General features: G+C 38.3%; 1 protein-coding gene across 4 annotated transcripts in view; it reads right to left on the bottom strand.

Annotated features, from left to right (window-relative positions):
• The window catches only part of AKAP6 (A-kinase anchoring protein 6), a 346755-nt gene that overhangs the window by 193870 nt on the left and 136386 nt on the right, over positions 1-16499 (bottom strand). For 3 of the 4 annotated variants that reach the window (XM_042444832.1, XM_042444833.1, XM_042444834.1), the window contains exons 6-7: positions 8123-8219; positions 6648-6814 (exon numbers count right to left, since the gene is read on the bottom strand). In XM_042444832.1, coding sequence (XP_042300766.1) covers positions 6648-6814; positions 8123-8219 — 264 coding nt within the window. The remainder of the gene's footprint in view (positions 1-6647; positions 6815-8122; positions 8220-16499) is intronic. The other variant, XM_042444835.1, reaches the window with a different exon arrangement.

Below are 16499 nucleotides of genomic sequence, written 5' to 3'. Positions count from 1 at the left end.
CCAAATTAATCCTCAGATAAATGCACTGCCTTCCCTACTCTTTAAACTTCCTACTCTTCAAAAAGCAAAACACAGATTACACAGTATGCGACCAGCTTATATTTGTAAAAAATATTAGTTGCTTAAAGGGTCTAAGAGAATTTTTAAAAAATCACCTGGCTTTGAACCCCCCTGGGGAAGGGAAACAGGTTGCATACATATAGCCCTTTCCTTAGTAGGTATGTCTTTTCTCTCTTGATGGTAGGGCTGGCAGGTCTCAGGGCCTGCCCTCCCCTTCAGTGTTCAGATAAAAGGAAATAATGTCAGGGTGAGAGTCCTGTCTTGATTTTGGGAAGGAAAAAAAAAACCCACCCTGAATACTGCTACTCTCACTGCTACAGGCTACTTCAGAGTGGCTACTGTAGACTCTTTAAGAGATCCAGCTGGCTACCTTCCCTTCTTCTCATCTATAGCCAGCAGCAGAGTTCAGTGTGAGAGAGCAGTCAACACTGGAAATATTAACCTGCTTTAGTATTTATTTCTCCTTCAGGAGTCACTAAATATGCTAATACAGGACTTTTGCTTTCTAGTTTGTCCTCTCTTCAATGAAAATAGGAAAATAAGATAATAAAACTATGGTCTAGCATGTTATGACTAAACAGTGCTTGCGAATATTTTCATTTCTCTGTTGTGGATCAACTACATGGATCCAGTCCATTTCAAAGGTAACTTCACATACAAGAGCTTAAATGACTGTCTGGATAATTGTGCCAAGCTATCTCCATCCAAGTATAGTTGCAGCTGACGTATCAGCTGAAAGTGAAGAAAAGCACTTCAAATCACACAGGTTACTTGAGCTTCTAATGAAAATGCTGAATACAGCACCATTTCACAAAATTCCCCAATAAGATAATTGTGAAGTTAACTTAAGCCCAATAGATTTCAGTAGGAATGAAGTTCAATTAATTTAGTCTCAATTACTGAATATGACATGCCTGGGTTTTCTTCAGTTTTGCTTCAGTTTTACTCAGTTTTCACACAGAGTTCATTTTATTTTATTTTTTAAACCAATAGATAGAAGAAGCCCTTATGCATTAGCAAGAAACTGAAGACAAAGTGTTCAAGCATCAATTAATAAATGACAAGGTGTCAGCTTATCTCCTTTCTACAGCTGTAGTCATATTCCTTCTTCTGTTCTTAGGGTTTCTTCACCCATCCTTTCACAAATGAACATGGTGATAATTAAATTGTTTTTGTTCAATCTTATCATTATACCAAAATGCAAACCTGATAACTTGCAAAACACTACCGTGCCACTATCCATTCAAGATGAAAGTTTAAAAACGAACACACTAATTCCTTATAGATTTACTAACACAACTTCCTACCATCAAGCTAGTCATAGAATATTCACTGTAAAAAGAAAAGTGTATCATCTCAATGCCCTGAATAAGTGATAGCATGTGCCATTTCATCCTACAATAATCAGGAAAAGCTGATTTTATCAGTGATAAAAACCCTCTTTATCACTAAAATGACATTGCATTCATGCCTAACTCTTGAAACAAGAATTTTGAATTCCTAGTCAAATTGAATACATATCTTTACATCTTTCTGAGATGCACTGATGACATCTTCATAATCTGAATAATGAAGAAACCCCTTTCAAATTCTACCAAGTCATCAAAGAGTTGTACACCTTACCGGGACGAATCCATAGAAGGTTTACTTTCTGAACACCATAGTACAAGAAAGAATTTGAGACAGAAATACTACTTTGCTGAGTAGTCTACTGAGGAATACTTCTTCTTTCCTATAGTTACTCAGAGTATATTACATGATCCACCCAGCTGTAAGATAATTGCCCTATATCGCATAGGCTTATTACAACTGAAGGGTTTTCTCAAGGTATATTTAAAACTACAAAGCCAATGCACTTAACACCACACTGTATATTTATACTTAGCAGTAAGTTCCATTGAGTTTCATGGATCTAAGAACATGAACATCTGATGGTCTTGTTTTTGTTGAAATTTTTAGACTCTCATTACTATCATTGCTCCATGCCAATATGATGTTAAATTACAAGATTTCTTTCTCATCTCTGTTACAGAAAACTTTATTTTCTGCACAGAAAATAGGATGTTTGTGTTCTAGCTATCTACTTATCTACACAGAAGTATTCCTCCACAACACTACAGGGCATTTGAATACAGGGAGGATAATATTTGTTTTCTCCCACAGCAGGGAGAAAACTGCCATAATTATTTACCCTCACATGTTGAAGATTTATCTCTCTACCACTGACAGAACAGATTCTTCCAGCACCTGCAATACCTGCACCATATGATCCTAAAATCCATCCCAGAAAACTGAAGGCATCTGGAGATGGGGATGATAGGGACAACCACACAAGTACAACTCTAGTCACGTGACACTGGATGCCACCGTAAGTCCTAAAACAAACCTTATTGGCAGACTGGATCCTTTCTGATAAGTGAGGTCAAAGCTTGGAAAAAGTACACCAAAACTTTCTCCTTAGAAGAAGGAGCTAGTCGATACAGTTCCTATTAATAAGCCAACAGTAAACATACTGTACAGTTATACTCAGCTTTCAGATAGTTTGTCTGACGTCATAGATGATGAATGAAATACTTTCTCAGCCTTTCATCCACCTATGTGTTGACTCACCAGTCATCATCTGCTGTTGTTCGCCGCTTTGATCAGGTTTTGGAAAAGCGGGATACAAATAAACTATATTATTATTATTATAAACTTTATTGTATATAGCCAATGGCCTTTACAATATATAAAATAAAATAGAAACAAAATGAAATATATACAGAATTAAATAATAGTTTTAAGAATGTTAGACATAACTTTAAAACTATTTTAACAAAACCCTGTAAAACCAACAAATTAAAAGTGAGAAGTTCATATCTATTAAGCTTATCACACGGGGCTTGGGAATGGGAATGGGGCAGAACAGAAGGGAATGAAAATGGGGCAGAATGGGGGGAAATGTGTATTATCGCACGGGAGAATGCCACCAATGCCACTGGGAGTCCCCGATCCATCCCCCATCTGTCCCACAGCAGCTGATTTTGAAGAACGATTCTGAACAGTTCATCAAAATCAGCTGCTGTGAGACGGATGGAGAACCAATGAGGGACTCCCGGCGGCATCGGTGGTGTTCTCCCATGCAATAATATGCATTTCCCCCCATTCCGCCCTATTTTCATTCCCTTCCATTCCGCCCAGTTCCTGTTCCCCAAGCCCCATGTGAGAAACTTATATATTATAGCATGTTCCTTAGTAAAACAAGCATTTGATTACAACCAAATACACATTTTCTATCTATAATTGGAATATCTCTAGATCTCCCATCAAGATGGAGTCAGTAATGGGCTGGATGAGGGAAAACAAACTCAAGTTGAATCCAGAGAAAACAGAGGTACTCGTCATAGGTTCCCAAGTCCAGACAGGGAAATTTGCCATCCTGTCCTGGACGGGGTTACGCTCCTCCTAAAGGATGAAGTACGCAGTTTGGGAGTACTCCTGGACTCATCTCTACAGTTATCATCTCAAGTAGATGCGATGGCCAGGAGTACTTGGTACCAGCTTCAGCTGATACGCCAACTGTCTGGTCCCTGTCTGGACCGAAAGGACCTTGAAACAGTAGTACATGCACTGATAACCTCTCGCTTAGATTTCTGTAATGCGCTCTACATGGGGCTACCTTTGTACCAGGTTCAGAAGCTTCAATTAATTCAAAATGCTGCAGCCAGATTGGTCGTCGGAACCTTAAGGTCAGACCATATAACACCCGTTTTAAGATCTCTTCACTGGCTGCCAATTAGCTTCCGGACTCAATAAAAAGTGTTGGTTATTACCTATAAAGCCCTCTATGGCTTGGGCCTGAGTTACTTGAGGGAACGCCTCTCCCTACACAATCCGCCTTGCACCCTCAGAACTTTAGGGAAGTACATATTGGAGTACCCTAAGGTGAGACTTGAATCAACTCACCAAAGATCCTTCACAGCGGTTGCTCCAAATTACTGGAATAAACTTCCGGAAGAGATTCGCCTTAGTTCCACCTTGGACGTTTTCAAAAAATCTTTGAAAACACATTTCTTCCATTTAGCATACTCTCCTGACTCTTCCTGAGAAAACTACCTCCTCATGGAATTTATTTCAAGATGCTGGATCACAATTAGATATGATGTTTTTAAGATGCTATTTTACTTTGTACTGTATTTTACCGTGTATTATAATGAATATTTGATGTTGTGAACCGCTTAGATCACTTTGGAAAGGCGGTATATAAATAAAGTTTTTATTTTTTATTATTATTAAGATATGCAGAAAGCATCTGCTGAAATCTAGGTTTTGTGAATGCCTTTTGGAGCCAAGGAAAAGTTTCAAAGTATTGGGGCTTTGCATGATTGATTTGTATCTGTGTGTACCAGATGGAGAATGGTGCCCCACCTATGGTTGCTCTGTCTTGGTTAGGATTGACCCAAAACACAGAGGCCAAAAGCGCCAGCTTCAGGCTGATCAGGGGGTGTGGAATATAAATTACGCATGCCTCCACAGCTACACTGTGGCTGCCTAAGGTGGCCCGGGGCCACTGGCAAAAGGAGTACAAAAAAGTGCCCCGTCGGTGACCTGTTTGGGCCTGCAGCAGTGGCCAGCCTTGGGACTGTGGCGTCTGGTCACACCAGTCCTGCACTGAACAGGGAAAGATCGGGGATGGAACAGCTGGAGGCTTTACCCTATCATGATCAAAAATCCAGTTCTTGAGGTCATGAGAACTAAGTCTGAGATACTTTTCTATGTTGAGCTTATAAACGTTTAATCTGTCTTGGCTCAATTGTGCCCAGCCACCAATACTTAGTTCCTCCAACTGGCAAAGTTTGCTGGGGGAATGATCCGAAGTCCATTTAGTCTGAGTTAGAATCTCAGATAAGATAAATCAATTCTAGCCACTATTGAGGTTAGACCCAACTCATCCCTGGGGGATGTCACAAAATATGTTGCAAGTATTTATTTTGCAAAATTTCAAGATTGGATTTGGCATCTTCACCCCCGATTTCTGCTCCATATAGCATTTCCGCAATAATTTTGGCTGCAAAAGCTTTTAGAGCAACAATCACTAGTCAGCAATAGATTGAGGGCTTTACCACACAAGCCCTGTTTTTACAGCAATCACATCAATTATTTTTAAAAAAGGGAATATACTACATTCAGAGCAGCCAGTATCACCCATTTTCAAAGTCATACAACTGGGGCTGTTGCTGCCATTGCACCCTCTTCCTGACTCTCTCTTTATCTTGCCTCCCTGCCATATGCCCTATCCAGCATGCCTTTCAGCTTTTTATTTTTATTTTCACTTTTTTCATGCAAGTCCAAAGCTTTGCCACTACAAGAGTTAAGTTTAAAATAAAATAAATGAAAATAAAACTGGAAATTATGCTGCTTGAAAATAGCAAGGTGGGATGGGGGAGAGGAGAGGAAATTGACACTATATGACTGCCAATTGTGCAACAGCCCCAGCACCAACATTTTGCACCTGGAGACTTGTGCAATTGCAAGGCCATTGCAGGGTTTCCTATGTCAATTAAAAGTGTCACAGGAGCTTTGGGTTCGGGACTGAGCAGCTAATGGTCATAGGCCTTGTCATGTGATAAGTATTCCCAAAACCGCTTTTTTTTTTCCTTTTGAAATCGCAGTTTAAAAACCATGTGTAGCAATATTCTGAATTAGTCTGCTCTAGTTGCAATGAACCTGCAGGATTCCAGCTGATAAATACCAAAAGAAAATAAAAATAATTTAAAGCTAGCCTCTTTTTCCACTGATAATCTCATCCTGTTTTTCTTTTAAGTGTATGTGCTTCCCATGAGGTGCACAATTTTCTTTCTTTCTTTCTTTCTTTCTTTCTTTCTTAAGGAACAAATGAGTTTTCTCTCCACAGCAACTTTCATCCTGAAGCAAGACTCTATTTTACTCATCAATAAGGGGGAAACTGCATTCAGTGCTGTGAAGGTAGTCTTCACCAAATAATATGGACATCATTACTTTATTTGTAAAGTCTTGATGTATTCAACACATGCAGCACTATATAGAAGGCTTAAACTTCCAGCAAAAAAGATTTGTGGCAAAGCATATGACCTTCTCCCCACCGAAATGGCCATCTCCTAATTAGGCAATGCATCTGATAGTCATTAACAGGAATGAGATAATGAATCACTTTCTCTCTTCTTTGTTAATTTGCTGTAACCAAGAGGCTAATGGATGTCAGAGCTGAGTGATTGCACTGATTATAGTGATTTATAGTTGCAACAAAACAATTTAAAACCATTCTGATTATTCATGTTAAAGATTCTTTATGTTTTGTTTACCAAATATTTTTCATCCTTTTTCGGTCTCTATGAAGACTTCTTTACAGGGCAAAAGAATATGCAGAAAATTTTTAAAGTTTCAGGATAGGGATTTTGTTTTTGTTTTTTTGTTTTGGTATTGTTTCAGTGTGTGACATTTTATTTTGTTTATAAAAAAAATTACCCAGTAGAAATGAAAAGCCTTAGGGTGGAAAGAAAACTTCAGTGGTGCCGAGTTCAAAAGAAGGAGGAAATAAGAGGAAATAAGAGCAACTTCAAGCCACTTACCTTGGGGCTCTCAGTCCCTTCCTCATGCTCTGCAGACACATCAGTAGCCAGTATCTCTGCTTTGATGATACCCAGAGCCCTAAGAATCCAGCTGTGTTGTCGTTTTATTTGCCTCTGTAGTTCTTTCCATTGACTTGCAATCATCTGCAGCATGTCCTTCAGTTCTTCTCCAAAATGAGAGAAACAAATTGTCATACATTCAATTTCATCTTTCAGTAACATTATTTATACAGAAGGCAGCAAAGAATTCTGATGGCAACAACTACCCCACCACCAGCAGCAGCTCCACAAAAACAATGAAAATTCCTTCCTAATTATTTTGCCAGACTTTACTGAGCAAGCTGATCAGGAATTCCAATGGAGTGATAGTGTAAACAATAGGACAGGGTCAAAACGTGACATGGAAACAGTGTGCTAAGTTCTGACTGAAGACAGCAAAGAGAGATAAAGTAATAATCTGTCACTCGAGTATAGAAGCACCACTGCAAAAATTAAGGCTTTAGTCTACTGTTCAGGACATATTTTTATTGTTGCATTCATTTTCCTTTTTTTAAAAAAAACCTTTATTTGATAAATATGCAATGGCATATTACTCATCAGTTCTTGAGAGCTTGCTACTGTTCTACAAAACCTTTAGGGCATTATGCAAATCAGCCATATGATTGACTATAGCATCAATGTTTGTAGGGTATGTGTGTCTGGTTTAGGTTCAAGAGGAGATGTGCAGGTACAGAAGTAACAGATGCAAGAAGTTGAATAATAATCACATGAAAACCTAGAGGATAACTTCATCTCAAAATGCAACACAGATATTTTTGAAAAGGGGGGGGGGAGTTTTCCAAGCAAGCCAAAATAAAGCCAGCAATTTCTAGGAATATAGAATGTTTTGATTAAAAGCATATTATTAAACTAGTCACGCCGAGTTCCAACAATATGACAAAAGTTATTATTCATCCTGACTTAAGGCTTATACTGAAAAGGACAAGCATAACTAAAGGAAATAACTATTCCTAATTTTAAAATCTTTCCTAATAAATACTTTGAAATTGCAGGAAAAATTAGCTTAAATGGCAAAGGAGGCTTTAACCAGTGCAATTACTCATGCTTGCTATGTAAAAATATATGTGTGTATAGATATGAAATCCTAATTTATCATCTTAATGTTATTTCCATAGCACCTACATCAAAGAACATGTCAGCATGAAGTTTTCAGTGATGTAATTTCAATTGAAACTCAGCTGAGCAGCAAGACCAAAATAAAATGAACAGACTATTTGCTGGCAGTATTTCATTTTATAAGTATCACAGCATTGTATGCAGTATATGAAACATTTATAAATCTTGAAGGTCAAACTGATAATGTAAATATTAATAATACATAAGGACGTGAATATATGCAGTAATTTACAGCAATGCTTCTTTATTCTTTAATAGTCTGGAGACATAAAGACCTGCAATATTTCAGAAGGATTTACCTGATTTGTGAGATACTATAAGATCAAGAAGTTGGTGTCCTTCTTCTACAACAGCTTCCTTCAAAGCACAGTGACTATCTACATTCAGCTTAAAACTCTGCAAGAAAAAATATTATCCATATATTTATTTAAGTATCAAATGATGGAGAGGCATTTTAACATGAGACACATGTTCAGAATTATTTGCTACTTTTATCAAGCACCACAGCACCATTTACCCAACAGCCACATTCATTTGCAATAAAAAAGTTATTGATATTTGAAACTGAACTCAGAATGTTTCTGTGAGATTAGCAAAGTGCATCTGTGTTGAAACAGCTGACAAATCTAGAAATTCATTAGGTTTTATGCAAAGTCCTTACACTATATCTGGAAAAACAGTGTCAATAACACATCCACCACAGATGGCTCCTATTTTTCAGATATATTCCACACATTACTGAATAAGCTGTCCAGACATAAACAGAAGCAACATAGATTAGTATCTATTAACACAAAACATTGTAACAAATTAATTTTGTTAATCTGCAAGAGACTTCTTTTTTGTTCATTCCAGAATCTTTCATGATGCCTTACATCATGTTTGTTTTTAAGGGTTTAATAAATATTGTTGTTTTGCAATTGCCTACACAAGAACTATGTGTGTTTATTTTGGTGATAATTGCATTCATGTTGACAATTATACATGGGAAACAAAACAAAGAAGCTACAGAAACTCTTTGAAAAATTATTCACCCTTGATTATTTGATAAGATGGGTTGCAAATTAGTCTTTACAAAGGAGGACCTGCAAAATCTAATTGGAAGGCTCTTATTTTTGCACACAACCTTACTCATTATACACACTGAAAGCACTCATTCTAAGATGTCTGCAACCTCCTGTTGCTCCTTTTTCCTCAGTATACTAGAACTGCTACCCAACATCCCTCCCACTGCCATGGCTACAAAGTTTGGGGCACTCTCTCTCCCCTGTTGTAGCAAGTAAAAAAAAAAAATTGCCATAGAAGTAAATAAGGATGGTTAAACTATTGATTTGTACTTTCCCTAGTGAAATGGATTATATAGTGCAAGTCACAGCTGCTAAGCTCTTGAGGAGTGTTCCTCCCAAATTAAGTGTTAATCCAGTTTTATTTTATTTTATTACCATGCCATTGGATACAAAATGTACAAAAATGCTTATAGATGTATAGTTGGAAAACAGGAGCTTATAAATTTATAGTTGAAAAAGAAGACATATATACAGTGTTGCCAATTCCTGGGAAATTTCCATGTTTGCCAAATGTCCAGGAATTTTCTGGGAATTTAACCTTCCCGCCCAAACATACCTTTTCGCCCCCCCCAAAAAACCGGTTCAAAAATAACTTCCCACCCAAAAAATGCCACCCGACATACCTGATCCGGGAAGTCCTGACCCGTTTAGCCTTCCCATAGCGTCTTGCAGCCTCCCTGACCCAGATGTCACAGCCCCTGACCCAGACATCCTGCCCCCTCCCGGGAATTTTGGAGGCATTCCGGGAAGCCAATCAGGGAATTTCCTTCAAGGGTGTTTGGCAACGCTGCATATGTAATGTACCAGAAACAGGACATTGAAATGGAAATTTATAACAGTATAAGCATGCAGAAACTGTTGCAGCAACTTTAAAAATATTGAAAGATTATTGTGAAGCTGAGGGGGAAACACTGTTTGAGGTATGAGGAGTATGAGGAGGCAAAAGGAGAAGATAGATAATTTTTCTATAGAACAAAAGTGAGTCCGTGGACTATGTTAAACTGGATCACTTTGAATTTGTAAATCCCAATGAAGCAGACAAGCTTCTTGGAAGTGTAAGGAGGACAGCATGCCCCCTCGATCCCTGCCCATCATGGTTGACCACCCAGGGAGGTGATGCAGTGAAGACACTACTACGATCTATAATTAATGCATCCTTTAGGGAGTGTAAATTTCCAGACCAACTAAAACAAGCGGTGGTCAAACCACTTTTGAAAAAACCTTCCCTAGATCCCCTGGTAAGAAATAATTACAGACTAGTCTCCCTTTTACCATTCTTGGACAAGGTGATCGAGAGGGCAGTTGCTTTCCAATTCCAAGTTGTCTTGGAGAAAGCCAATTATCTGGACCCATTTCACACTGGCTTCAGGACAGGATACGGAGTTGAGATTGCCTTGGTTGCCTTAGTTGATGATCTCCGTCTGGGCATCGACAGGGGAAGTGTGACCCTGTTGATGCTTTTGGACATCTCAGCGGCCTTCGATACCTAAGGGATAGGTATGGACACTTGTCTTTTAGGCTTAGGCTATTCTGAAAGCCTTGCTTCTTAAGGGCTTCTATCTCCTGTTAAGCAAGCAAATTACTTTATCTATGCCATACTGCTCCATTCCAAGACTTACTTTTCTTCTTCTTTTTAATTCTTCTTTTTTCTTCTTTCCTACATCTAGCTCTTCTTCTACTCCCAGACTTGAGGACAGGGAAATGTCTAATTAACTATCTGTAAGCCGCTCTGAGAGCCTTTCTGGCTGAAGAGTGGGATATAAATACAGTAAATAAATAAATAAATCTTCTTCCCAAAGAAAACATGCAGATTAGCATGGCTAACAGCAGAGCCATTTGATGCATACTAACACTTCTTCTCTTGAAAGAGGAGGCCTTCTTGTTTTCCTGAATCTGACAAAGGGGCAGGTACTAGCTCTAGCAAAAGGCTAATGATGTAAAATGATACAATTCATTACAGAATATTTTAACCTCCACCATTAATTGGATGAAATTGCTAGAAAGATATTGCAAATCAATACTTTCTAAGTTAATTAACAAGTTATTTTTAAAGTTCTGTCCATTTCTTCTGCCAACTACATCAGCCTTCCACTGTGTTATGTTATGAATCTGTTAAAATGAATTTTAGGGAGGGGCTGAGGAGGAGAGATGCCAAAATTCCTCCAGATGGAACATTACAGTAAGCCTTTCCCGTTCAAGAATCTGCTAAATATTAAAACAATAGGAGCCCTCTTCTGCATTTAACCTGACAACCCTGAATGTGAGAAAAGGTCTTCAAGTCAGAGGTTTCCAGCAGTGTATAATCCCAGTTGTGACTTATACAACCTTTTAGTTCTCCTTTCCTACATGCCCTCTGATTCCACTGTTAGCAGCAGCACTTGGCTGTCTTCTTGGCTTCATCCTTGCATTTAGTGTTTGAAGAAGCCAAGGGCTGATGTCATAGTGCTGGCAAATCAAGTATTTATGGATATTTTTCAATGAAGGGATATTTTGTGCTCCCAAAGCTACTTTTCAGCAAAATTCCAGGGAATGGCCTTTATTTCAAACTCTGAAAGAATTGTATTCACTTAAAGTAAGTACTTCAGCTGATTACCATATCAGTCAGTTACTGGCAAGCCCCCAATATTTGAACCATTAAGAAGGCAAAAACCTGTGATGTCTGTGTACAGATATGATAGATTCTAGAGAAAATAAAAGGAGCTAGAAATATGGAATTGGAAAACCAGAAAATGCTGTCAGACAGGTTTGACTTGCAAATATTAGCAATAAGTTCCTTGTTTTATGATCAACATCATGGTGGTACATAAATTAAATCACACATAAAGCAATCAACTTCCATAACAGTTGGTATGCAGCTGGCTCCAGGTTTCCTGGATTGCATGCCATTTTGTATGCATTAATTAGTGAATAATCAAAATGTTGATTTAATAGAAGGTTTGACTCTGGCAGTTGATAGAATTTATTAAATACTACAATTTCTTATATTGTGCAAACCAAATTCAGATTTATTTTGTATCATGATATTATGCATGTATCTGTCTCATTAGTATCCTACCTTTCCTTTCTGAAAACCTAGGTGGCCTATGACACATCTATTTGAAAGTTTCTTATTTAAAAAATAGTATTGGAAAACAAATTAAACATGCAGCATTAAAACCAAATTTCAGAATGTGAGAATCAAATAGGCCCAAATGTTTATCTATATACATGCTTTTTACAAGTTTCCTAATAAGTATAAAATTGATTCTCAAAGAATAGTAGAGTTAGATGAAACTATGCGAGTTTATCCAAATCAAGGCCCTGCTCTGTGACAGGATTTCCATTGCAGGAGGTAACTACAGCAACCTGAACAGGTTATCACCCAGTTTCTGTTCAAATATCTCCAACAAAAGAAAGCCCACCACCTTCTGACACAGTCTGTTTCTGTTGGAAGCTTTTCTCACTCTCAGTTTCTAATTATTTGCAGGTCATATAAGCTTCTTTCCAATTTCCACCCATTGGTCCTGCCCTCTGGAACAACATGCAAGTGGGTCTCTTGTGTCTTTAGTAGAACCAAGGAGAAAGCAGATGGAATAGAACCCCTGCTTTAAAGCTGCATAAGTGTTTCATACAAAAGGTTAGAATACCACAGGCCAACTCATCACATGCTGTATATGGTTTTGGCATTCAGCTGCACTGAAATCTAACAGGAGGCAATGAAACTGACAGAGTACTAGTTCTGTGAATTGGACTTTTCTTTCCTGTCCATGAAATATGGTGGGGTGAAACAGCCAGTGTCTTCGGGAATATGCTGCTTTATAATTGTGTCCACAGATATCTTAGCAAGGTCTACATGGATTAAATGCGAAGAAATATATGTGCTTTCATGTTTTTAAAAGCTATGTAGTTGCACAGAAAAAGGGTCAAAAATCAAATACATCTTCTTGTACTGGGTAAGAAAGAAAAGATACCATCATCATCATCATCATCATCATCATTATAATGCTTTACTTATATAGTGCTGTAGATTTGCATTAATTCCCACTCCAACACAGATGATGGAATCTAGGAGATGTAATCAGTTCTATATTCAATTGCTGGTTCCAACTAAATGATTGATTCAGCTACACATTGAATCAATGGAAACTGGCTAAATCAATAGATATTTATTTATTCTATGGCGTCATTGGGCCTACTGTAGTTTTGACTAGAAAGTGGATTTAGGGCCTCAAAAGTAACTTTTTAAAGTTCTACTAATAAGGGGTTAACAGAAAACAGTTTCCCTACAAACCTCAAACATGACAATGCTCAAAAACCCCAAAACCATGCTGTCCTATTTTTGTACTACATAACACTCAATTTGCATTAAACCTTAAAAACAATTGCTTCTTTCTGTAATTTTGGAACCTAATTTAAACATTTTAATTTGCTAGAAATATTCACTTTTAAATCTGAGGTAATTCTCTACCGCTTCCGCCCGCCCATAATAAAATATTATTTAATGCCAAAACCAGATGAAAATGAAATGAAGCCCAAAATATAAACTGGGTCAAGGACCCAAAAGAAAGGGAACACCAGTACTCTTTGTGTAGCAATATATTTTTTTCTTAAAAGCTTCACTTTTCATGAAACCTTTTCTAGAAGTTCTTTTCAACCAAGCAAGCCTGAATGAGCCATGGCAACATTTAATTTACTGTTTACTTAAAACAGGCTTGTGTTGAATAGTTTGTAATCATGCACTTCACAAGAGATATGCCATGCGGGTGCCTCATGTAGCAAAAGAAAACCTAAAGGACCCAAGAGTAGGTTGGGTAATTTCATGTAATTGAAGCAGAGCATAGATGCAGCTGGATGTGGTGCTGCCTCAAGATGATGTGGATGTGTTTGATAGGAAAATTGGAAAAGATGAGGTATTCTTCTCCATTAGAAAAAATAGACTTGCTGCCCTAGAAAAGATTCATTTAACATAACATATCAAGTATACAATGCAGCTTGATTTACAGGTGCACCTATTAACCAGTAATAATGTTGACTGAAGAAGTAAAATATGATGAATAAAGATGGGCCAAAACTCTGGGGCTTGATTTGCAATTTTACAGTTGCACAAAACTCAGACTTGGCTTCTAATTTGCTGCAGAAGCACAAATAGTGAAATCCAGCAACAGATTAACCAATAACACATTGGTCTTAAGGGAAAAACTCTTTTCTACAAACAGTAAGTATCACAGCAAACAAGAGCAAAATAGATGGTAGTTGGTTTCTTGGTACATTATTTCCACTCAGGTGTGTCTCTTTTTCTTTCTCAGTCATCAAAGTTGAGCTTGTCACATCCCAGAGAAAATAATCTGACATCAACAGACTGAGCACGTTTAATGTCAAGAAGACAGTTTTACGAATGGAAGAATAAGCAGATGGATACTTCTAACCAACAGCCACATTTGAACTCAAGATTCTAATTTACTCAGTGTAAAACACCAGTATTCTTTCAAGAATGAGAAATCTATAGAGTTCAATCTAGTGGAATACAGCTAAAGTGCTCATCCGTAAAATCCTGCAGGTTTTTAAAAGACACTGTTTCCTGCTCCTGTGCCAATGTGAACATGTGGGTACATACACAAGAAATGAAAGAGGAGATTACAGACACTATTGCTTTCTAAAAACAAAAGGGAGGGACTTTAACTGGATGATTGCACATAGGGAGAATGCAGGTGACATTATAAGCCAAGAACCTTTCCTTGTTTGTTTGGCCAACATGCTCATGTACATAGCTCAATCACTCCTGCTTGCAGGGGGATGTGAAACACATCATGTCTGTTTGTTTAATATAGCATTTGGCAGTGGCAAGCTGCCCTTTTCTGTTTTTTCCCTCCCAACAAATCAGATTTTAAAAATCAATGTCCCACTCTTGGTTTTGGCAGATGACACAATAAGCCAATTATGGAGCGAAGTTTAGCTTTTCCTCCTGCAAACAGTAGTGGATCCTGGATCACTGGTTTGTTACGTCATGCAATCCACTCATAGACTTTCAGATGTGCAGGTCTTTCCACCACTGACAAACTTCAAATGGGCCTGGTTCAGTGACTGTAGCCATGTTTTTCCTCCCTGCTACACTCTAGTCTCAGGGTAGGTCATTTATGTAATCTCTTCTTAAGCATTCATCTCCACTGGAGATCTCCACTAGACTCTTACTGTCTTAGAGGTCACTTTTAACTTGACAATTCTATGATTCCATTATTTTTATATGTTCTTTCGGTATCTAGCTTGTTTCCCATTTGAGTTCATGGCATCACTCATTGCCTCTGTTATTCAGTTGGGATGTCTTCTATGTCTCAGAATATGTCTGCTGTCCATGTCTGCCTTATATGATAGTTGCTTATCTATTACTTTTTGCCATACCCTGCTGTACTCTTCCAAACCTGCACCCTGTTCTCTTGATCCAATTCCCTCTCATCTCCTAATCTCTATAGCCCTTTCCTCCCTCCCTTCGCTTCTCTATCTTTAGTCTCTCTCTTTCTATGGGCTCCTTTCCTTCAGACTTTAAACATGCTCTCGTTTCCCCAAACCTAAAAAAATCTTCTTTTGACCCCTCTTCTTTGTCCAGCTATCGTCCAATTTCTCATCTCTCTTTTCTTTCTAAAGTTTTGGAATGGGTTGTTTATTCTTGCTGTTTTGAGTTTCTCGAAGCCAACTCCATTCTGGATCCCTTTCAGTCCAGTTTCTGCCCACAGCATTCCACAGAGATGGTCCTCACAAAGATCTCTAATGATCTTTTACGGGCCAAGGTGAATGGCCTTTACTCTGTCCTTATTCTCTTTGATTTGTCTGCAGCCTTTGACACCATGGATCACTGTCTTTTACTTGATATACTTTCTGACCTCGGGTTCTCGAATTCTGTTTTTGACTGGTTTAAATCTTATTTGTCAGATACATCTTTTGCAGTGGTCACGGGTAGTCAGACTTCGTCCTCTGATCCCCTATCTGTTGGAGTTCCTCGGAGCTCTGTTTTGGGTCCCCTACTGTTCTCTATTTACACATTGTCCCTAGGAAAACTTATCAGTTCTCTTAGTTTTTCCTATCATCTGTACACCAATGACACTCAGCTGTGTCTTTCTACCACCAACCTTTCTCCAGGGCTTGAACAGCAAGTTTCATCATGTCTCACAGATGTCTCTCTGTGGATGCGTAATCAGTGTTTGAAGCTCAACATGTCCAAGACGGAGCTTCTTGTCTTTCCACCTAAGTCCTCCCTTCAATACTCCTTTTCTGTTTTTGTCGACAACACCTCTATTCAACCGCAGCCTCGGTTTCACTTTTGATTCTTCTTTGTCTTTTATCCCCCACATCCAGGCCACAGCCAAAGCCTGTAGAATCTTTCTTTGTAACATTGCCAAAATCCATCTATTTCTCTTGGCCTCAACTGCTAAGACTCTGGTCCACACTCTGGTGGTCTCCCGACTAGATTACTGTAACATCCTTCTTCTGGGCTTCCTCTTTCTCATTTTCACTCTTTAATTTCCATCCAGCATTTAGCGGCATGCATCATTACATCCGCTCGCCGCTCTGACCATGTTTCTCCTCTATTATCACCCCTTCACTGGCTCCCCTTTCCCTTCCATATCCAGTATAAGCT

The sequence above is a fragment of the Sceloporus undulatus genome, chromosome 1, assembly GCF_019175285.1.
Source record: "Sceloporus undulatus isolate JIND9_A2432 ecotype Alabama chromosome 1, SceUnd_v1.1, whole genome shotgun sequence".
Lineage (NCBI taxonomy): Eukaryota > Metazoa > Chordata > Lepidosauria > Squamata > Phrynosomatidae > Sceloporus > Sceloporus undulatus.
This window is presented reverse-complemented; position numbering and strand designations above follow the sequence as displayed.